This window comes from Amblyomma maculatum, chromosome 3, assembly GCF_055883805.1.
Source record: "Amblyomma maculatum isolate TAMU_Amacu chromosome 3, ASM5588380v1, whole genome shotgun sequence".
Taxonomy (NCBI): Eukaryota; Metazoa; Arthropoda; class Arachnida; order Ixodida; family Ixodidae; genus Amblyomma; species Amblyomma maculatum.
This window is the reverse complement of record NC_139346.1, coordinates 118,471,287-118,494,365: the sequence shown is the minus strand read 5'-3', so window position 1 is coordinate 118,494,365 and position 23,079 is coordinate 118,471,287. Positions and strand designations below refer to the sequence as shown.

General features: G+C 44.8%; 1 protein-coding gene across 1 annotated transcript; it reads right to left on the bottom strand.

The window, feature by feature from the left end:
- Positions 1-19,106: 19,106 nt before the first annotated feature.
- On the bottom strand, positions 19,107-20,095 carry LOC146195813 (uncharacterized). The gene is made up of 2 exons (XM_084596281.1): positions 20,017-20,095; positions 19,107-19,623 (listed from the first exon to the last, which is right to left on the bottom strand). The coding sequence occupies exons 1-2, from the start codon at positions 20,078-20,080 to the stop codon at positions 19,232-19,234; spliced, it is 456 nt and encodes a 151-aa protein (XP_084452407.1). The 5' UTR covers positions 20,081-20,095; the 3' UTR covers positions 19,107-19,231.
- Positions 20,096-23,079: the final 2,984 nt, after the last annotated feature.

Here is a 23,079-nt window from a genome sequence, read left to right as displayed (position 1 = left end):
CAGCGGGCAGACATTAGTGTGTGTTTCCAGCCTGCATTTTGAAACAACGTACACCACGTGCTACGTATTGGGTGATGTGCAGAGTTTGCAACAAAGAGAAGGCTACTTCTATAGACACCAACAGATAGAAAAATCGGAATTGGAGCAAAAGCAAGGCATGTGCATCCCGTAAGGACCGGTGGCCAAACTTCCTGCAAAAGGGCAAGGCGGCAAATGATCTCCAAAACATGTATCTAATATTCAACGAACGGCTTTATAAACGAATATAATAATCCGGAGCAGTACACATCTTCTGCTTAGACATAGGCACAATATATTATAAAAATATGCCTACCGTTCTGTCCGGCACTGCTAATTCGTTGACGCCTGTCGGAGCTTTTGATTGTTAGCAAATGTAAAAGACAAGCGTCTTTTATCCCTTGTGCCGCTCTTAGAGCAAGCAGGAGGCTATTATTTCCTTTTCCCATTGTAGACTGGGTTCGACAAGAATTAAAATGGTTCAGAAACACAGCGCGCCCGCCCTACATCGAAAGTTCCCCTAGAATTTTTTTATAATGTCTTCTTGTCCATATAATTTATCAGGACCTTTTGAAAAGCCATTCTCCTTTCAAAAGAGACGAGTCAGCATGAAACATTTTTTACGTACTGACTCACCATCCACCCCATATAGTAGGTATTACTACTGTTGCCGCTTTATAGTTATTTTTGTCAGGCCACGGGATCACTGGTCCAAGGCTGAGAAATGTGTAGCCAAGAAACATATATTACTCTTTGCTATAAATCTTTCTCCCCCATCCTTCCTGGCTTCTCTTCTTCGAAAGGAAACACATATTTAAACCCTCATAAAGTTCCTGGGATGCAAAGAAATGCTTCATATCTTCTTAAAATAAAAAGCACAATCAAAGAAAACCTGCAATTTTGACAAAGTGAGCTCCAAACAATTTAATCACAGTTAATTTCCACCTTGAGGACATTATTTTTTTATGGGGACAACTGCGATAAGGGCATTTTCCTCCGGGGACGTATTTCGTTTTTTATAGGGACAACTGCGAGAAGGGCCTTTTCCTCCGGGGACGTATATTTGTTTTATTGGGACAACTGCGAGAAGGGCCTTTTCCTCCGGAGACGTATATTTTTCTTTAGGGACAACTGCGAGAAGGGCACTTTCCTCCGGGGACGTATTTCTTTTTTATAGGGACAACTGCGAGAAGGCCCTTTTACTTCGGGAACTTATATTTTTTTTTTATAAGGACAACTCCGAGAAGGGCCTTTTCCTCCGGGGACGTATTTTTTTTATAGGGGCAACTGCGAGAAAGGTCTTTTCCTCCAGGGACGTATTTTATTTGATTTATAATGACGACTGTGAGAACGGCCTTTTCCTCCGGGGACGTATTTGTTTTTTATAGGGACAACTTCGAGAACAGCCTTTTCCTCCGGGGACGTTTTTTTTTCTCTTTTTTTACAAGGACAACTGCGAGTAGGACCTTTTTCTCCGAGGAAGTATTTTTTTTTATAGGGACAAATGTGAGAACGACCTTTTCCTCCAGGGAAGTAATTGTTTCTTATAGGGACAATTGCGAGAAGGCTCCTTCTTTCTGGGCACGTTTTTTTTTTCTTTTTTTTTTTTTTTTTTTTTACAGGGACCACTGCGAGAAGGGCACTTTCCTGCGGGGACGTGTTTTTTTTTATGGGGACAACAGCGAGAAGGAACATTTCCTCCTATGAAATTTTTATTTTTTGCCTACACCCCGCCTGGAGTGCCTGCGCACAACAATAACGAAATATTTTCAGCTCATGCGAGTGCGCAGTCGATAAATCTAAATCTCACTTTTCCACAAGGCTTTAAAAGCAATCCTCATAAGCATATTTGCAGAGCATGATGAGAGTCCAATGGAAAACGTCGCCGTTATTTCCAACCTATTTGCAGAAGGGAGAACGAGGTATATAAATATGTTACAGGCCTTCGTCAGCACAACCTAAGAAATAACTTGGATCACCTGGAAAAATCAGAGCAGAGCGAAAGAAAATTCTTATCAGCAATATACTGCCGCGAAACCTTCAAAACTGTATTTGTTGTTTTTTAACAACCGATAGCATGCGGCCTTGTCACTGTGATTCTGTCAGGCGTATCAATTCTGTATCCCGTGTTTGTTCATGTTCGTTGTCGCGATAAGGCGCGTTATCATTTTCTTTGTCGCGAAAGATGCGCGGAGACATGTCTCTATGATACCGATCACTTGCGTATGTTTCCACAATGTTCCAGGGTGTACTAGTAGCAGTTTGCGACGTTATCTAGATTGTTCTAAGGAGCCTTTAAATTGAGCGTTGACGAGTGTGACGGGCATTCTTTGTTCGACGATCGACGAGCACGTTTGTTGCTATCACCGCCGCCGAGTTCCTTAGCTTTTTTGCGGGCGCAAGTCAGCCGTATCAAGAGTTTACACAACGCATTCACCGACTGTTCATTTGTTCCATCGACCCTGTTCACCACCACGTGACAATACTATACCTTAGAGGCGTGGATAACCCTGCCCTAAGTTCCTGATAAAAATATAAATTCCACGATTTCATGACCAGTCTGTTTAAAACGTGTGTCAAGGGTTGATATCAGAGAGCTCCAGAGAGAAAGGGCGCTGGATATATGTATTCTTTGAAATGGAAAAATCTCCGAAGGCTTGGTTTGAAGGTATTATCAGGGCCGACACAGCGGCTGGCAACTTTTTAGCATATGTGATAGTTTTCTAACTGTATATATGTCTTTAATAAATTTGCATTTTCTTAGGTGTGATCTCAGTGTCATTAGAGCGCCCAGCGCCGACATGGCTTACGTTGTTTATTTAAAAACGCAGGAAACAAACTCAAGCTTATGCATGCATGTTTGCTTGCGACTTGCATCGAGAATGAGATAACGAAAGCCGCAGAAGTACAAGTAATTTTTTTAGGATGAATATTTTACGCAAACGCATACAGCAGTTTTGGCTCACTAGCCATCCCCCAATCAAATTGAACAAAATGGTGTCGGATAACGTAGGCTTCTTATCACACAGTAATATCATCAGCTAGGGTATACTTACTTTACTCGGGGACACTTTTTTTTTCAAAGGTGCCGAAGCTATGGAGCCGAAATGCATCATCTTCCTACGTAGCTCAGTATAGTTCCTAGTTACACGAGCGATTTTTGAAAAAAAAAACAATTTGAAATAATAGCGATAGTTTTTTTTTTTCGGTATATCTTTATCACGGAACCGAATTTCCGAAATGATACTGTTACTCCTAAAATATGTTTCTGAAGACGTTTTCAAACCGTTTTCAAACACGTTTTCAAGACGGGGCCCCGACTTTGCAGACGAGATGACTGCAGCCGCCAGTTCGGGTCGTTCCGGTTGTTCTGGTTCATGGACTCCGCAATCATTGCAAGTATTTTCACAAGACAAGATTCGAGTCGCTGGCTATGGAAGCAAACGAAGGAAATGATCTGCAACGTCTATGCAGACCGACAACCGCGCGGTCAAACTACATGAAGGAGTGACACGTTTAGAGACATCCCGCCTCACTACCTTTGCGCCCATTGTTAATAAAAAGTGTCCCCCAGTATAGCCTGTTCCAAGCAGTTTGACTATCCTGCATTTCTTAAAAAGAGTGACATCACTTCCCCCTTCTCACATCCCAACTTCTGACACCCTGTCAATTGTACCATTATTCATGTTGAGGATAATCCTATTTTTCAAAACTAGGTCAACAGTAACATTTTCCTTAGAGCAGGTTCTTCCCTGCCCAATTATCTTTAAGATTCCAGGAGAAATATTCTGCCTGCAAACCTGTCCCAGGCACCTCCTTATCTCTATAATAGCCATGCCAGGTACCATTTTTCATGTTGAGGATAACAGTTTCGTTCAAAAATAGGTCAATGATAACCTTTTCCTGGGAAGACATTCTTCCCTGCCCAATTATCTGTCAGATGTCCTGAGACATTCTCCCCCCGCAAACCTGCCCCAGGCACCTTTTTATCTATATAGTAGCCACTCCAGGAATGTGGCTTTGTTCCCTGTAAGCGAAGCCTATTGGTTCGGTCTACCAACACTCTCACCCGCAAGTCGCGTTTTATTTACAGGGTCTGTAGCACTTGAATGCTTCACTTGAGGTGTCGAAACCGAGCGAGCTTTATCTCAGTTCCAGCCGAATGCGATAGTCTTCGTGACGCTTCCTCGTGGAATACCGTTGATTTCATTATGGAGATGAGGGCATGGGGTCTTCTCTACATATCGGAGCAGAAACTAAAGGCAATCTGCACCAGCAAAAAAGACCAGAGCATCTACTAGACCCATATGCTGACGCTTCTCCGAAAGAAGTTGTCGTGGCTGACCGAGAGTGGATTTGACGCGGATGACATCGATTGGGAAAGCGGCGGCGCCGAAGAGAAGTATGAAATTCCGATTTACAGGCAACCGCTTGCTGAAAATGGAGTGAGTCTCAAGCGAATACTGGAGGAACCTGAAGGTACGCTATTGTTTTCCAGAAAATTGAATGTCATTCACCGGTTTGGACTGAATAATGTAGCGTGGGTAACGCCTGAGCGCTCTGTTAAATTTTTCAATCAGCTCATATTTTGCACATGTGCTGAGTATCCTAAAAATAAGGTTAAGTTTCAGTTAATTTTTTGCGTCACAATGCCTCATGATTATTTATGCTTTTATATTCATTAGGAAATTGGAGGTCCTTTTTATTCACTAAAAAATATGGAGGTCTTTAGGTTTGTGCGATAGGCTTTCTAGAGATGATAAGTGTTCCATCCTCTAATTGACATCTGTGGTTATTGTTATCGACGTTTCGTACGCTCTGTATCCATTGAATTAGCAACTTGAAAGGAATGAAGGTCAAACCCAGAGAATATAGGACGCGTTAACGAGGAAGGAGTGCACAAGGACGACGCTGGAACACACCTGAATTTACTACATACAAATGATCAAACTGAGCAAAGCGCACACGTGCGTCAGCACCAAAGCCACAAGGCGGAAAAAATTCAAAGCTAGTGAAGGAGCTGCTATCTTGCACGTGGCAAAACTGTGTTCAATTTAATAAAATTGTATTCCAACGTCCTCTTTTCGCTGGTTGTCAGCTTCAACTATTCACCAACAGGCCCAACAAGCTTCGCTTCTTGAATTCTTGAAAGGGATATTTAGTTTGTTTGTTTTTTCACACCGACTAAAGCGGCCAATATACAAACCTGATGAAGTGAATTTCTATGGGTTTATAAACGTTTGGCGGTATTACCTTTGCATAGAATTTTCTCTAAGTCATTACGTGTGCACACGTTTTTTCTCCTGCATAGTTGAAATGTTGCAATGGTTCTTACCGTTCATCTCTTGTTGCGCACAGGTGAGCTCCGGGCGTCCAAGAGACCTTGCAGCAACAAAGACTACGAGGAGGCCGGTCCCTCTGGAGCCAAGACGACTTCTTCGGGTCCCTGCGACGTGCAAAAGGATAGCAAGAATGCCGGCCCAACAACTTCGACGGCAGACCGCGATAACAAGGCCGCCTGGGCTTGGGTTGTGAACCGAATATCTTCCCTGCCACTGCTCTCTCAGATCTTGGATCCGGAATGCTCCATACTCGAGATGTGAAATGCCGGCCAACGATGATTTCAATGGATATTTGTATTTAAACAGTGGTTACAGTCCAGTATCTCACATGTCTTATCAAATCCAATTGGCATCTATCTTCCCATATCCTCGCTATCATCCTGCCATAATTGGGGATGCGTTTATTTGCATCTGCCTTTTAAAATGATTTTTAAATGTTACTCCTGCTCTCATGTCCTCTTTGCATTGTAATCTCTGATCCTGCAATAAAAATTTAATGGGGATACCTGTTTTCTCTCAGCTTAAAAAACAAAAAAAAAAAAACAAAAAATGATGCAGTGGACTATCTTATCGTGAATGGAAATGCAATAGTCCCCCATCACTGTAATGAAATTGGATTAGAGTTCACATGTAACGGAGAGGCCCATGGCATACGAGCACTTCCTCGTCCTATGGTAAGCCCTGCTCTTTGTTCCATTAGAAGCGGATGGTTTACAAAAGGTAAGTTCAAAACCATTCACTTATCCGGTGGCGGGAGTGCGCCGCACTTGTCAAATGCTATGTCCGAAGGCTGAATATTAACCGGGGTTTGTGACTGCGAAATATCTGGTGTCATGACTGCTTTGGCAGGGGTGATGGAGTTCGTAAGCGAGCTCTTCGCCTAAAGTGGACGAGAGCGATGGCAGGTTCTGCAGCAGTTCGCAACTGGGTTTCGTTAACTTTCTCGCAGTTGCTTCAGCGTCTTCACGAGTGAGGTTGAAGGCAACCTTCACTAACTAGAAGGGATCCTCAACCTGCTCTGTACGTTAGTACTCAAATACAACTGTGTCTTTTTAAAATATGACAGTGAGAGTTATGTCACGCGGTGCCAGTGTCCTTCGTCGGCAACGTTTGCCTTGCGCGGTCGTTCACGCTCTGGAGTTCACTTGACATTTTTATTAGCTTTAAGGCACCGGTTTGCAAAATATGGGTTAAAAATCGAAATCTGTTATATAACTACAGTCTATCCCCAATTCTATACCGATATGGCAGGCATTACAGTCGGAGTCTGCGAAAAGGGCGAAATGAAATAAATTTTGTTCCTGAACCGGTGACGTTTTTCTTCCTTTTACATGTTATTGTTTAATCATCCCTAAACGCAGAGAATGTTTTCCAGGAATGGAACACTGGTTTCCAGGAAAACGAATATTTTTACCAAATAAATTTCATGCGCTAATTACTATTATCGCGAAGATACTGCTTTTTTAAAGTTTTATGCAGTCTGTTTATTACATTAATTTTTATGAGTGCATTTTATTAAATGTGCTTCCAGTGGACACCAGTGCAACAAAGCATTAATGGGGACGAAATTATTGTGAGGACTCCTCCGTCCAGAAAATCACAAAGATAATTTGTTTTTTTTTTTTTTGACAAGAGCTGTGTCCAAATGAGACAAGCAATTAACTATCAATATATGCGGCAAGTCCAGCCATGTTCTTATGGTTGAATTGCGCGTCTAAGTATAATGCAGAACAACAAAATTACATGCTAAATAGTAGTGCCCATTTGTAATGCTTGTCTTCTCAGATAAGTTCAGTTTAAAATTTGGCGCATCTAGATTCATTTCATAAGTTAAATTTAGCCCATGCCATCTATCATCGCACTCTTACTCTAAGGCATTGTGACACTGTAGATGTGACCTTGAAGCAAGAAACATCGCTGTCGAGGATTCCGCCTTTTTGGAAAACACGCAGTATTTACTGTGCGCGGTCCGGCAGTGCACGAAGTTTTGAGTGAGCACGTTAAGGGGATAAACAAAAACCATCTCAAAGTACGTTCGTGATCAAAATTCAAAAGAGCGGCATTAACGTGCTGTCCTCTATGCATTTCTTTTTAACATGTTTGCTCATCGGTGGGTAAAAATTACAAGCAAATTAGCTTTGGCATAGCTTGAGGTTAAGCCTGGATCTACGCGAAAAATGTCTGCATTGATACGCTTAGGTACGGCTTCAAAATATTGTGTGGCTTTTACGCCTAGTAGTTCACTCTCTGATTTCAGTTTTATTTATGCCATAGGAGAGTCACTTCACGTATAGCACCCCTTACCTCTCGTCGCTATTCGTTATCATTCGGGTGTAGGAGACTTCTAGTTCTATAACATCATCTCCATACGTCGAACTCCGGGGCAGATCGCCGTCACAACGTTTGAAAGAAGCTTCTTTCCTCGCAACTCGCAGTTGTCCGCCTCTATCAACAACCGAATTATCTGTCTTCATCTTTTCCCTCTTATTTTCTTCGTCTTCTCCTTTTTCTTCTTCTTTGTTTTCTCCTTTTTTATACTTCTGTTTCAATTATAGTTCTTTTTTGTCCTTTGCTTTTTTTTCTTCCTTTCATTCTTCTTTTTCGTCTTCCACGATGCCACGGTAACACCTTGGCGAACCGACGGCTTGAAAACCTACTGTAGTGTAGATATCAGTACAAAAACGCTCTATTTATTCACTGCACTGGCCCGAACGACTCAAGTCTCTTTTTCTTACCTCATATCGTGTCAACCTCACAGGAAAGAGGAACGACAGACAGCCAGACATGCAGACAGACAGACAGACAGACAGACACTCCTCAGGCGTGCGGCTCCAATTGCCACGAGGCAGTGCCGTGTCCTGACCACAACGTCAGATCTGGAGCGTGTGTTCCACTTTCTGTATGAAGCACAGCACTCCTCAAAAACCTTTTTTCCTCGTTTCTTATCTTGATTTTAGGGCGTTGACCTTGTTTTGACTTTCTGTCCCTGTTTCCAGCTGCTATTGACATTATGACAGGCACACAAAATGTGAACTAAGGAATGCAGATAAAAGTCCTTTTCTGCAAAACTGACCATGAGGTCAGACCTGAACAATTTGTAGAGGTGCCATTCTGGGGTTCGTGTAGGAACGGCTCAAACTGGAAGATTCCACGAGGAACCGTCGCCGGAAGAAAAGCCCCGGTTAGCGAAATGGGGAAAAATGTCCCCAAAAGTGTGAATATCAAAGGTGCTGTAACATCAAAAAATCGCCTCGCCTGGTTCCCTGCATTTCATTGGTGAGTTGCTTTCACCATCACATTCATTTATTGATTTGCACTTACCATCTTCCTTTCTGATTTCAAGTTGAATCTGGATTGTGTTTCGTTTCCAACGTTTTTTTTTTTATTTCCACGTGCTATGGTTGTGCACAGTGCTATAAGGGAAATTTTCACTAGCCCGTTGCGTGCAGCATTATTTCATATCACCGTGCTTTGACCCATTTGATTTGAAGCATTTAAACTGCAGAACAATTTATTGATGAGCGAGCGACATTCATAAAAAAATAATGATCGCCACCGAAATTTATTCGCGGAAGGCTAGTGTCTATCTAATTTACTATATGCTTCGACGAGATCACTGTCTGAAAAGTAGTCTGATGTTTCACGACATGATGTGCGCGACGCAGCTGTCTTGTATGCTGGTACTACAAAAATTATAAACGTTCAACATTGATGAGCCAAATATTGAGCGAAATCATTACCTGCTGCTGACCAAGCAATTTTCTTCTCTTTTTCCTCTTCCTCAGCCCACATATAAAGCCACACTTTACCCAGCAATATGAACGTGCCTCAGTGGCCTATAGGGTTAACGTGAATTCCACGCCGACCGCTTGAGTTGGGAGGTGATCTCTCGTTTTTGTGTCATATGGGTATGACGTGGCTACCGCGCTGTGCGCCGACCGATTCAGTTGGTAGCCAAGCTCTCACCTTACTGTCACGTGGGATGTGACGCCACAGCATCACGTGGGTAAGACGTACCTGACTACGGCCGCGCTACACAGAAGGCTCGAAACCTAGAGTAATATTCATTTCGCAGTAAAAGCGGACCTGTCTAGAGCGACCTCGTCTTTTATTGCGAAAGCAGTAAGTACGACAACCAAAGTGAGGCCTCGGGTTGCCCCAGCTACTGTGGCTAGAATATGGGAAATCTGAGGACCGCGCTGCCGACTCTGAAGCCCTTCCGCGATGCTCCGGAACAGGAGGTCCGGGGGCGCTGACGCCCGCTTACGCGTCCGCTCACTGCGTGTCATCTGCTCGCCGCGCTGTTAATCGGCCGCGTTTGAGACATCCCTTCAAGATCCGATGCATAATTTCTGCTCTTACTGCGACCTCCACTTTTACACGGCATTTTTATTTATTTGCCAAATATCTAAGTCATGTCGATGTAACTTTATTATTCTGTACAACGGTCATTTTTAAGGGGAAGAATTACAACCCGTATTCTAAGCGAGAATTCGCCGGAGTGGCTCTGAAACCTCTTTCGAACAACCACTCCAAGAACAACTTGCCGTCAGTAAGTGCCACCAGACATGGTCCAAGGTAAAAAGATGAAGTTTGCTGGCCAGAGTGCTATGTACACCACTGCGCAATTTTAGTACTAAGTTTTTTTTTTTTTTTTTCACGTGCTAAGCTGCCAGTCTTTCAAGATGCGCTTTGATGATCGTTGGCTTCACCCCACAAGACACAGCAGCACTAAAGACGTTAGTTCGGCCGCCTTAATCCCAAAAAAAAAACCCAAGGAAGCATTTAGGTACTTGCCTAAACGGTCCAAGTTGTGGTATAGCAAAGCTACAGGAGCTAACACTTTTCTAAACATGAGCTGTAAACATTGCATGTATATACGTGCATAGTGAAAGTAATTCGCCACTGTTTTTTTTTCACCTTGAATTTTATTGTTTTTCGAATAGACAGGTGAGCAGCTGAAGAATTAGTTGAGGATAGTTGTCATTTTGTTTTCGAAGTTACTCTCTTGATTCGCGGCTGATCTTGCCTGGGCTGTTTAATTTGGCTGTTTTTCTTCTGTCAGCCAAGAAAAAATCACCTTTCCTGCCCAACGAAATTTCATTCTATAATTTATTAGCATGCACTGAGGCATTGGGAAAATTTCTAAATTACCACGATTTCTTTTTTTATAATATTATTTTGCTGCAGTACTTCAGCGGCGTTATTTGATTAATAAGGAAAACACCGGGAGTCGAGATGGTTGCAGGCTATGCTTAAATGAAATTCTATAGCTGCGCTTATTTCGTGCTCATGTTTGATGCTGTGAAGCTAGATATCATCAGATATATCAAGCTAGATTTCAGCAAAACGTCTAAACATGAACTCAGGTGCATTATATATATATATATATATATTCAAAATATATAGGTTTATTCAAAAGTTTAAACTCGACCTGCCGAAAAATTTGCCGTGTCTAGCTGTTACATAAGCAAGCAACACATACGTTCCCCGATCGGCGCCCAAGAGATCCAGATCAGCGGTTAGGCGCACACTGCACGCTACGTTCAGTGACACCCCATTGATCTCACGCACATTTATGACATGACAAAAACATTCATGCGTGCATGCATGTGATTAAAAGCCAGTCTATGCTCAATAACTGGCCGTCACGCCATCAGGCAGAGCTGGCACGATGGGCTCAGCCTCACCGTACGATTATTTTCCTTGAAACGGTTTTTGACACCTGTATATCAAGGTACAATAAAAAAAAATGGTCTAGAACGCGCCATACGCACCGCCCACGATTGTTCTATAAATTAACATTAGCAGTTGTGCCTAAATAACGTGTCAAAGCTGACGCCATACTAAGTATTTTCCGACGCAGGTAGCAAACAGCAGCGCTGAGCCTATCAATTAATTTCGGCACACAGAACAACTCATCTTAGGACGATTTGTACCCGCTTTCGTAACCAGGTACAGTACAACAACTTTGTCGCCGGCTCATCATGCACACTCAGGCAGAATTTGCATCAAAAAACATCGCAAATCGCCCAGATTCCGTGCGCACTCCAGGCTTCAAGCAAGCGTTTCATGCGCCGACCTGACGTGTAAGCGGGAAGGCGCTCATTTAGCGGAAGCATAACCAGACGGCTTCAACGCTTCCCTTAGGCGCCGCTTGGTGGTAATCACACTTCAGTATTCCAGCCACTGTACCGCAGCTGCGCCGTGAAGAGGCGTAGCTACGGTTTCCTCATAACAAAATCAGTCTGCCATGACATTTGACTTCACGTTGCCCCAATGTCACGGGCAGGAGCTGCCAACTCGGGTCTCTCCTTTCATATGGGAGGGTGACATCAAACTCAGCCTGCCAGAACCGTTCGCATTCTCGTTACCCCTACGACACGCAGGCACGTCCATACGGCTTGATTGAAGCGTGACTTTATGTGTGGGCTTGTAGCTTACGCTCTCGCGTCATACCCTTAAAGGTCGACGGAAACGGCCCCCAAGAAGCCACTGATAAACGTGTTGAGTGTGTAGAACAAACCCTTTTGAGCATTACCGCAAAGTATAACTCCTTGGAACAAAGCCAGCGATTTATTATTAATTTTTTAAAACAGCTTTTTTTGAAATTCGCGGGCGAGAGAATGTCGCTTGGCGGTGTCGCATGGAACTATTTCCTTAACCCGTTACGTCACGGGTGAGTTGACTGGCAAAGCTTGCTAGAAGCTGCCATTCGCTGCGGCTACTGCAGCCATGACGTCAGGACACACTTCCGGTAGCTGCGAAAGTCGTCTGCTCGTGCGCTGCTCGAACTCTGTGCGGGCTGTTACTTAGCTCACCGCCCTTATCGGTTAAGCGGCCATTTCCCATCAAGTACAACAACCGAAGCGACGCAGTGATCGGGAGGACGAAGCTGCATTTACAGATATCTTATTTATATAACGTAGTTTCAGGAGTAGCGGTGTGTCGTCCGACGAGGCGTCAACAGCACGGTCAAGCACTGCACGATGGCAGTACCTTCTCGACCGCCGTAAACAAAGCCGCTGTGGCCCCTCCTCCCGCGTACCGTTCGCGAACGACACGGCGGATCGTTAGCACCGATGTTCGAAATAAAGCGTGCTAAAATTTGTTGGCGTCTGGAATACTGAGCCGAATATCAAGTATAAAGCCCTCGTGAGGATCGCTGACCAGCAGCAAATTGCTGGTTAGAGCGATAGCCGTGATACAACCAAGTTTCTGCTCAAGCCAGCGGCCGCTGGTGCATTTCGGTTGATCCGATCTGCTCGTACTAGCTCTGCGATTAATGCGTCGGCAGAGTTACTACTACAATTATTTTACTATGACAGGATAGGATTCACTATGAGGGAGTTTCATAAATAGACGATTTACGACAGCGTTGATCAGTTCCAAAGCATCGACCGCCGCGGCTTCGAAGCGAAACAATTTAGGCCTAGCGACGACTAGGGACGGTCACGCACGGCTCCGTCGTTCGCCGCGCTCGCGAGCCCCACCTCCGTGGTAATTTTGTAACGTACCTCAGCCTGCTCGCGGCATCCCGTGCTGCAGCGTGTTGCAAACTCGTGTGCTTTCATAGCTAAGGCCGCGCATTTTTTGCCGTTCTGCTCAGCAACAAGCCGTTCAAACGATACTGCAGGCAAGACAAGGCTTCAGCACGCAGTCGCTGCGCTGTCGGCCGTAATCGAAGACGTCGGGCGGCACCATATTCTATACACCGATCTTCAAATGTGATACAGCGGGCAAATGAATAACTTTGTGAAGCAGACCCGCTCGTACGTTTCGCACACTCGGGCGCCGACGAGTAGCCTTCGTCAACAGACGCCGTCATAACCTCGGTGAACGACGCAAACCGAAGTCGCCAAGCTCGGTTTGCGATAACCGCGGTTAGTGGTGTAACCATGGTTTGGTCCGCCGTGTAATGTAGGCTAACTACGGGTTCGCGGTTACACTAACCGTCGCTGCGCGAACTGGCGAACTCCTCAGGCGTGTGCGAGCGAGGACGGGTTGACGCGACTACTGCGAGTACGCCAGCGAGCGAGCGCGCGGCAACCGGAAGTTCGTCGAAGTAACGTTTTCTGGGCGGAGCTTTGAGCTTGCTTGTAGTCTTTATTTTTTATGGCTCCCTTCGGCGTACGAGTTGAGAGGGAAAATTGGAAGGGTCATTTTTAATCGCCGATATCTCTGGTGTTGCAGAAGCTAGATCGAAATTTTTTGCGGGAGAATGATGGGTGGTTCAATAGAGAGTTTTAGTTGACAGGAGCGGAGACCCCGCTCCGCTAAGGCAGCTAGCGGGAGCGCAACTGCGCATGCGCAGCCCGCTTAACCGATAGGGGGCTAGCGGAGAGCACCACCCGCTCCGTTCGCGGACGATCTTAGCGGAACGGGCATAGCGAGACGGTCCGTGCAAGGGGAGAAAGATGGCTGCCACCAACGTAGCAGGTTCGGCGACATCTACAGCCCGTGATTCGAGCTCGTCGCAGCAGAGGATGCGGAAACTCTTCCGCGTTCATGAAGATATACTACTTCTTCAGGAGGTAGTGGCTCAAAATCCATTTGAGCGACCGGAAAACTGGATGGCGGTGCTACGCTATGTGTCGTTCGCGGTCGGCCAGCCATTGACGCTTCGCTACATCAAGGAGCGCACGGATCTCTTGGTGGGCTACTTCAGTCGGGAAGACCGAGAAAACCTTCGAAAGTAAGTGGCATGTTCTGTATGTATGCTGAGCATAGACTGTAATCCCACGCTAACATTGTCACAGTCTCTGCCGGATGTTTTTCGTTTCTCACGGGAGCATTGTTTTCACATCAGATCCGGCACGGAGGAGCAATATACCGAGAGGGAGAAGCTTCTACAGGAGATCTCCGACATGGCCCGGGATGTGGGCCATGTGGTGAGGAATTGGCCGCGGGCGGCCAATTCAGCTTCGAAAAAGAGGCAGAACACCTCCTCCGCTGGAGAAATGCGTCAAGCGCAACAAATACGTCTTGAAGCTTGTGAAACCGTTTGTGTAAATGGCGGGCCAGAAGACAACAGCCAGTGCACACATGGTAAGTGTTTCTGCGTCCTTTTCTCGGCCGTAGTGGTTGGCCTTTTTGCCCCATGGGGACTGGTTAGCGTGCATTGCACTGAAAGTCTGTATAGATGCATGCTTAGTTTTTTAATGGTATTTGTTGCCTCAGGGGTTAGTTGATGCTTAGTTGTTATACAGACATTAGTTAAAGCTAGGGTAGATTCTAAAACCTTAGCATTGTCCTAAAGAAAATAATTTGACTTTAATATAGTGAGAGTGTGGCGAGAGTTCAAAAAGAAATGAGGGAAAAAGATATTGAATGGCTGGTCCAAGCACTGGTCATCACCAGAGTTGCATATGGCCTCCCTACCTATTTAGAAAAGTAGAACACAACATATCAGAAGCAATCATCAGATCAGCCATCAAAAATGCCTTCGGTCTCCCATCATACACTGGCAACAAGAAGCTCAAAGCGCTGCGTGTCCACAATAACTTTTATGAACTTTATCCTAATTAGCACCTGCTCTTACGCCTAGCTCCCATGCCCATACAAAAGAACTTGTCGACCCACTCCCGCGAAGGCCAGAGAAGAGCCACAGTGGATTTCATAAGACGCATGATAGGAAGAAGCAACAAGGCAGTCTACACAGATGGAGCCTTGTATCCCTCTCCTCATGTGAATGCAGTGGTAACCAATCACCAAGAACTCTTCAGCCTATCCATTTAGAACTACACCACAATGGAAGCAGAAATGGTTTCTCGTTTTTCCCACGAGTTGTATGTGATGAACTCTACACCAGGTGGTGGTAACTCAGACCACCATCGACAAATTTGTCGAACTGGCTGGAAAATCTGCATTGTCAACCATGAGGAAGTAATGACATCATTAATGTATTTCTTTTATTTTCTATATTTAATATGAATCTGTGTAAATGTCAACCTGTGATTTTTTTTATATTTCATACGCTTGCCTCTTTTTCATTATTGTAAGAGTGTTCGGTTATACCCTTCTGTCCATATGTCTATATTTCTTTATGAGCAAATACCTATGGGCCCTTGAAACCCACTCCTGTAAAAATCCCTATTGAGATTGACAGTATCTAAAAAAAATAAACATAAAACAAAGGAACAGTGGGAGGAAATAACAAGGGAATCGATCAGTTGGGGATATGAAATCGCACAAATATTTGCAATATCCAGCCGAGAAATAACTTTGCTCTGCTAACCTAGGGCAAATATTTCACGCATACTCTGAAAAGAAGTTTATCTCTCTCTCTCTGACAAATGCATTCTCCTTTGTTTGCAACAGCTCAAGATTCACCATCACAGCAGCTGCTGCTGGGCATGTACGATGAGGCGGAAGCACCGGCCCCCTCCAACAGTGCTCCTTCCCCGCAGCAAGAGCTAGCCGAGGCCACGCAAGAAATGCGCAACCAGTTGCCTCAGGCAGAACAGCCGAGGCGAAGACCAGCAAAACGGCACACTGGACAGAGTACTCCCAAAGGTAAAACAAGAAACACACATCAGGGAATGTGACCGAATCTGTTTACTGGACTCTAAAATGTCCTTGTTTGGTAGCTACTCATAACCACTGCATTAGAAAGTGAGCCACAGGAGAAAACAAACAAGACAACTGTACAGGGCAAGCAGTGCACTAGTTGCGATATGTTTATTCAGAGCCCTTTTAATCAGCGACAAGGCCACCTGTGTAGATGCTATGAACAGTGAGATGACAATATAGTCAGAAAACACTCCAGCTGCAATGTGGCAATAAATATTGTAAAAAAAACAGAGCTGAAAGTTCGGTGAATGAAAGTTTATCACTTGAGCATAAACTGCCGCCTCATTTTCAAGAACTCCTATAGGTGTTTCATTTAGACATTTTGGTTTTCAACAATAAATGTTTGTGGCTTTGAGGTATTTCAGTTCACCTATTTCTGCTGTGGCCTATGATTTCGGTCTTTAGCAGCTTATGAGAGCCGCACTGACAATTTTTTGTAGAGATGTGGAAGATTCTCTTCACTTCTGTTTCCTATAGATCACTCGTGTTGTCTCATGTTCAATGCACTAACCTCTTTGACACACACTGCAGTGCAGTCTGACAAGAGTACAAGTTATGCTTGCGCAGCAGGGGACATACACACTTCTTTAAAAGTAAAGACAGCAAGGGATTAAGATGCACCATGAGCCTCTCGTGGCAACTGTAAATATGCTAATAGTTAGGGATCCAGAAGGAACGTCTTCCCTTTTTTTACAAAAACATGGTACACTAGCAAATTGCAAAAACGCATGCAACACTGTTGAGTAGCAAACTCCTATGCTCCAAACTTTTCACAAAGGCTGTATTTCTTCTAGCAGCTGGTGCCGTAATAAGGCCAATCATCTAGTGCCTTGCATAGCATGAAAATACTAACGCTATATTTCAAAAGCCACTTTCTTTTTTTTTTTTGCTGGCAGAGCACGCTTTCGTACCTGATATCATTTTTGCACCAAAATCCCAACCGACATGATTGTAGGTTTTAGGCACAGTTCTGTCTTAACGATTTCACCGCAGCCTACAGCACAGCAGCAGCAGTATAAATTAAGTTGGTATTGCAGAGCTGTTGCATCAATTTCAGACAGACACAAAAATTGAAGGTATTCTTAACAGTTAACAAACAGCAGTTGCCCTATCCAATTTCTTTGTCTTTATTTTCCTGATGAACAGTCACAACAGTCAGCATAAATCGCAAGGCATGTATGGCTTAAAAACTAGCACACACCATATTTATGGTGCTTGTAGCGGCACTCTGAATCATCACAAGGTTACGTTTTCACACAGTTTTCAAGAAACAGCCAAAGATGCATTCACGACATTCGCCTCCTAGTGCAAATGTTATGACAAATGGCCAATTAAAGTGCACACAATATAGACGCAACACTTGCTTACAACCATTCTCACTCAGAACATGAAATTTTTAAACTCAAATCTTTTAAATTTTGCTCGAGTAAGCTCATTGGTATAAAAGTCAAAATTCTTAGTGAGCATGAAATGGTGATGTTCCGGTGAGAGTCATAAGTTCAGGGTGAAATACACTTTATGGAAAGTAGAACACAAGTGCTGAATGATATGAGTAAGCAAACCGAAGTGCACCACACAACAGAAAGGTCAGGAAAGTTACATGAGGTTACTTAGCCACAGAACTGCTGCAGTAATCACTAGAGACGTGAGACTGTCTCTCCCACGCACACTGCCACAGCTGCACTAAATCATCATTAAAGTAATCACCATGTTTAAAGCTACATGTTCACACACTTTCACACAATCACACTGTTGACAACATAGACGTGGCTTGTGTCCACATGGACACTAAAGCAGATCACTGCAGTAATCCCTGGAGATATGAAACTCCCTCTCCGATGTGCACTGCCACAGCTGCAGTGAATCACCATCAAAGTAATCACCATTCTCAAAGCCACATGTTCACACACTTTCACACAATCACATTGCGGATGACATAGACGTGGCTTTTGTCCACACGAACACTACAGCAGATCACCATCGTGTGAATTTCCTTCAATATGGAATTTCATCCCACTTGAAGCCTTGTTGTCAATTGCAAAGACGCAGTCATCTTGTTGACGACATAGGACTTTGCATGTACCCACAAGGAGGCTGAAACATGACACCGTCAAGCTACTTTCCTTCTATATGACACACTGCAGCAGTATCACCATGATGAATTCAACCCTTTTTCGTGCTGAAGCAAATAAATATAATGACCACAACAGACATAGCACATGCCCTTGAGGGGTTTGTACAAGGAACTGGGACAGAATTCAAGAAAGCCGTCTGCTCCTTCATGCAATTCCTTCCCAGGCCATGCCTCCCAATAAACTAAACTTACTGTCCATCAAACATGTTTCCTTCGGCTACTTTTAAAAAGTTCGAAAGAGTTGGCTACCCTTAAACAGTTGTAACAATACTAACCCATTTTTGTGCTATGACAGAAGCCAGCTTTAAAAAATGTGGTCTGTAGAGTGTAGAGTTGATGCTATCCACACATGAAGGGTGCCTTGAATGCCATCAGTCATGACTGTATTTAATATGTCTGCAATTCCTCGAATGAATGCCTAACTGGTTTTCTCTTTTCTTATTATTTTTGTCAATTTTTAGGGTTCCGTGGACTTCAGTTCCTTCGAATGGAGCTTCTGACAAGGCGCGAAGAAAAAGAGTACGATATCAAGCTCAGAGAAATTGAAAATGAAAAAAAAAAAAGCTTGAGCAAGAAGACGTGCATCTTGCACTGGAGAAAGAACGCCTTGCCATTGAGGAAAGAAAAATAAGCCTTCAAGAGGCAAGGCATGCAGAAGAGGTTGCCTGTAGGGAAAGAGAGAGAGAGCGTCTTCTGCAGCAGGTGCAGAAGATGCTTGATGAGCAGGAAAAAGGATTAATGGCTGCAATCGAAAACAACTCGATTATCTAATATTATGCAATAAATCTGCATGGATGTTTGCTAGACGTTGTGGTAGTGTCTAGTGCAACAGTGATAGGAAAAGACTTTATCATGTGCACTTCCAACTTGGAAAACAGTGCATGTGTTTCTTGCCTTCTCTGTTTCTAAGCACTCCTTCATTCTTAAAAAACACACACATATATATATTTAGCAATGAAAAGCTCTGCAAAACTGAAAGCACTGAAAAGGGATGAAATGTTGAAAGTGACAAAGTGTGCTTATACAATTAAGAAGGCATGGATCTGCACTCCTGCCTATGAAAAAGTGCCCACTGCACCATAAATGTAAAATTAAAAAAGCTGGTTTCACAAATCTAAGATTTATAACCTGTGCTGCTTTCGAAAAGCACTTCCACTTGACTATTTTAGCCACGGACAGTGAGGTAATGCTCCAGAACTGGAGGTTCTAGTCCAAAGTAACTCGAAACTTGGGAGCCATACAAGCAAGTGTGACAATTGGCAAATAGTGTGCTGACTCTATACATGCACTCTAGTCTCTGCTTGAAAAGTTTTTGATTTTTCCGAAAATCAAGGAAGGCAAAATTGCTGCCAATCTTTCCGAACCCCCACTCAACTGACTGCCTCACAGAACTCATGGCCTTATTGAAAGCCAACTTTTGAGGTGTCGCATGGGTTGTTCCATAAGGCTTCATTAAAAGCGGCCTCAAGGGGTATGCTGGATCCCCGTATATACAGTAGGGATTCCCTTGGACCAACTTTTCCAGCTTTTCGTAGGTACGGCTGACCCCCAGGATCCCTGTAAACGAAAAAAATAATGTGGAAGAAGTAAACAAGATAGTTCAAAGTTTTCATATTTTATCATAGTTTTACAATATCCCAAAAATATTCAACAAAATGTGGTATTAAACAAGGCATTGATTTAGAAATGTGCATATTCTGTCTCATATTCTTAATAAACGAAGAACTTCCTGAACTTAAGCCTTATGGCAAACTTGTGGAATAAAAAAAAAAAATAAACAAAGATGTTTGTTTAGCAAGAGTGGTAAGTAGTAACCGGGAGCACCTTGGTTACATATAACCTAAAGCACCTCTAAATATCTGAACACTTTCAACAGTTAACTTAAACAACTAATGCTGAGACAACTTTGACCGGACTGCAGTGATATTTAATGCATTGCCTTCAACTTACCAGCGTCATGCTTGCTACCAGGATAGGAGCCGCCAAGCTGGCAAATTATGCCATTAGGACACATAATGGCTTGATACTTTAAAGCGTGTGTACGCTTATGACCAGAAAAAAAAGCTTCTAGTCTCGCGATGGACGGCAGATCGCCCTTGCCGTGCCATCAATAAAAGCCCAGCAGTTTTGCAAAGGCGCCCCTTTAGAATGGATCGCCTGAAAAGCAAACAAAGGACCTGTCATGAACATTCTCAAGAAACTAAACTAGCGTACAAGTGTTACCTGAGAGAACGTTTCTTAAGCCGCAAGTTCAAGCCACGAATGGTTATTCATGTCCAGCAAATGCCTGAAGTTGTCCTCTATGTGCACGAGGACTTTATTCGAAATGCTGGAGAGGACGGAGTAGTGCCTCCCGAACGTGCGCTCCAAATCACACTGCCTGTTCGGGTAGGCGAGTCTGCGCAAAGTTATGCAGAGGGCCTCGTCGCCGGGCACCGGAACCGCCTGTGCCGAATATAAAGTGTCTGGCAGCAGCAGGACATTTCGAAGCCTCCGCACATGGTCCTTTTCAAAGCGAAACAGCGTGCGAAAAACGCCATCGTCCGTTTCTTCGATGGTAAACAAACCATGAGAAGAAAGCGGGCCCCTTCGTTCCGCGGCGAACACTTCTAGGCACAGAAGATCTTCAATTTCAGTCCAGTTCAGAGCGGACAGTAGAAATGGATCTTCAAGGATGCTTCGTTGCCTAGGCATCGTCTTAGCAATGTAGAAGGCCCACTGTGAACTCTGCCACAACGTCGTGAAAAAAAATAAAGTGCGACCTCGGCTAGTGCTGCGGTCGGCTTGTTTTGTATGTTGAAAAGACGAGTCAAAGTATCGAAGCATACCAATATTTGTTAACACAATTTTTGCCGCCGAAATACTTTTCACCTGTATAGAAAATAGTACAGTAATGGGTATATCTTACACTACAAATAAAAGTAATGAAACTCAGTAGTTTAACAGATCTTGTGATTCCACCCTTGTTGCACAGAGGGCACTACGGTAGTCTTCCGCTGAGGGAAGTGTGTTTAGCGTGCAACTAAAAGCGATTTCGGCGTGAGCGCTCCGCTCGCGCTTAGCGTGCTACCGTGAGCGGAGCGAAACTTGAAAACGGTCAACCAAAACTATCTAATATCTATCAGTGTTATGACGTTGTTTACCCTTCTTAGTGACCCATTTCAGGGGACCTTTAAAGAATGAGCTTAAGTGTCCCCAATAATGTAGCACCTTATACTGATACAGCATGATAGGAGAATAAAGTAGCAGGCAAAAGAAGCTTCCCAGTTGCTTTTGTAATTTAACTAGGGTTAAACATAGCTAAATCACAGCTATTCCTATTCTGTTTTCTCTGGCAAAGGATGTTCTGAGTCTGCCTTCTTTGGGCTGGTCCCTAAAATATATTCTCTGCGGCACAGATTGTCTGGAAAACAATCCCATATAGCGTTAATTTTACAGTTTATTTGCTGCGCGTGCGCACTCTGTTCTCGTTCGCCAATAGACAAGCTGTTGTTTTTTCAAGTAATGTTTTCTCTCTTATCGCTTCCGACTTTTATACCACTTGAACGCTTTTGTTCACACAAAGAGCGAGGCAGATGTGCTGCACCTAATCTGTAGTTATTCTATTTCTGTGTCCTCCTCTCCATCCGGAAAGCTTCTCAACATTGTTACCTTGTAGCCGTATTCGTTATCGGGACGTTTTGGATGCTGCCCCCTTTTCGGAAATCCACATAAGTGTCGAACCTTATTTATGTGCTGACCTCTCATTGTACTCTTTCCTGCTACTGCCTCTTATTATTTTCTTTTCCAAGCCATGATATCACCAGTTCCAGCTTCCGGTATAAATACCGAAAAAATCTTCTTTCACTCCCTGCAGTACTTCTTCTGCCCACCCTCCTCTCTCTAGCCTCCATTGCTTTCTTTTTTTCAGAAGCAAAACCGTATTTAAACACATGCTAGTCATGATCTCGCTGCCCAGAGAAAGACAAGTCGAAATGTTGGCTCGGCTTGCGAACTGTGTCTCCCCTGTATCGCTGTTTAGTGCGCTTTAATACTGATCAGCTATCTTATTGTTGTTAAACCCACTATAATAACTACGCACTCGTCATCAATTTCTTCTACTTCTTCCTCTAGGTTCTGTGAGATATTCTTGGGGGGGGGGGGGGGAGGGTAATACCGGACACTGGTTATGCCGGACTAATGTCGCGGCGGCACTCTTGGTGTCCGCGTGATGGCGAGATGGGACTTGGGGAGGGGATGGGAGAGTTCGTCGTGGCCAGCACCAAACTAAACAGCCTGGTGAACATCAGCAGGTCGGCAGTCCGGTGTGGAGGCTTCGGTGCAGGAGCGCTCCTGGGTATGTCCAGGCGAAGCCTGGTACGGCACCTCTGCGAGGCACAGCTAGGACTGCTGGAGACTGCAGGACGAAACGGCGATTGAGAAAACCGCAGCAGCAGGTGCGTACCGCGATATACAGCAAGCCGGCGCCTAGGCAGCAGCGCGGCGGGTGGCACTGAAGGGACCATCCGTAGACGGCGCGCCGAGGCCCACGAGCAGGGAGCCCACGGGAAGCTGTCGCTGGAGAATCCGGGCGGCAGCAGGGAGGACCGCTGATATACCTATGCCGTGGCAGAGGTGCGGCGGGTGATGCTGGAGAAGCAGCTGGCAAGGCGGCGCGTCGAGGACCGCGAACACATGGCCCACCGGAGTGCTGGCGAAGCAGCGGGGGGACCGCAGGAGCGGCAGGGGACGCGGACAGTGAAGTCCGCGGGAGACTGGCTGCGGCCAGCAGGGCTGCGCCCACGGAGGAGCTGCAGCGGGCTGCCGCAGTTGCACAGGGGCACAGCACAGCACAGGGGCGCGCCGCAACAGTGGAGGTGACGAGGGGTGTGCCGCGGGGAAATCCAGGTCACCGGAACAGCACTGGGTGGACGCCTCGAGGGCGGAAGGGGCGTACTGTGAGTGCCCGGCGATCTTGGAATAAGTCGCAGCAGTGGGTCGTACCTCGCACGCTGGCGCTACGAGGTGCGTGAA

Coding starts and splice junctions, on each gene's coding strand:
- LOC146195813 (XM_084596281.1), bottom strand. CDS start 20,080: ATGTGTCCTAATGGCATAATTTGCCAGCTTGGCGGCTCCTATCCTGGT. Junction 19,624..20,016: donor TGGTAGCAAGCATGACGCTG/GTAAGTTGAAGG, acceptor TTTCGTTTACAG/GGATCCTGGGGGTCAGCCGT.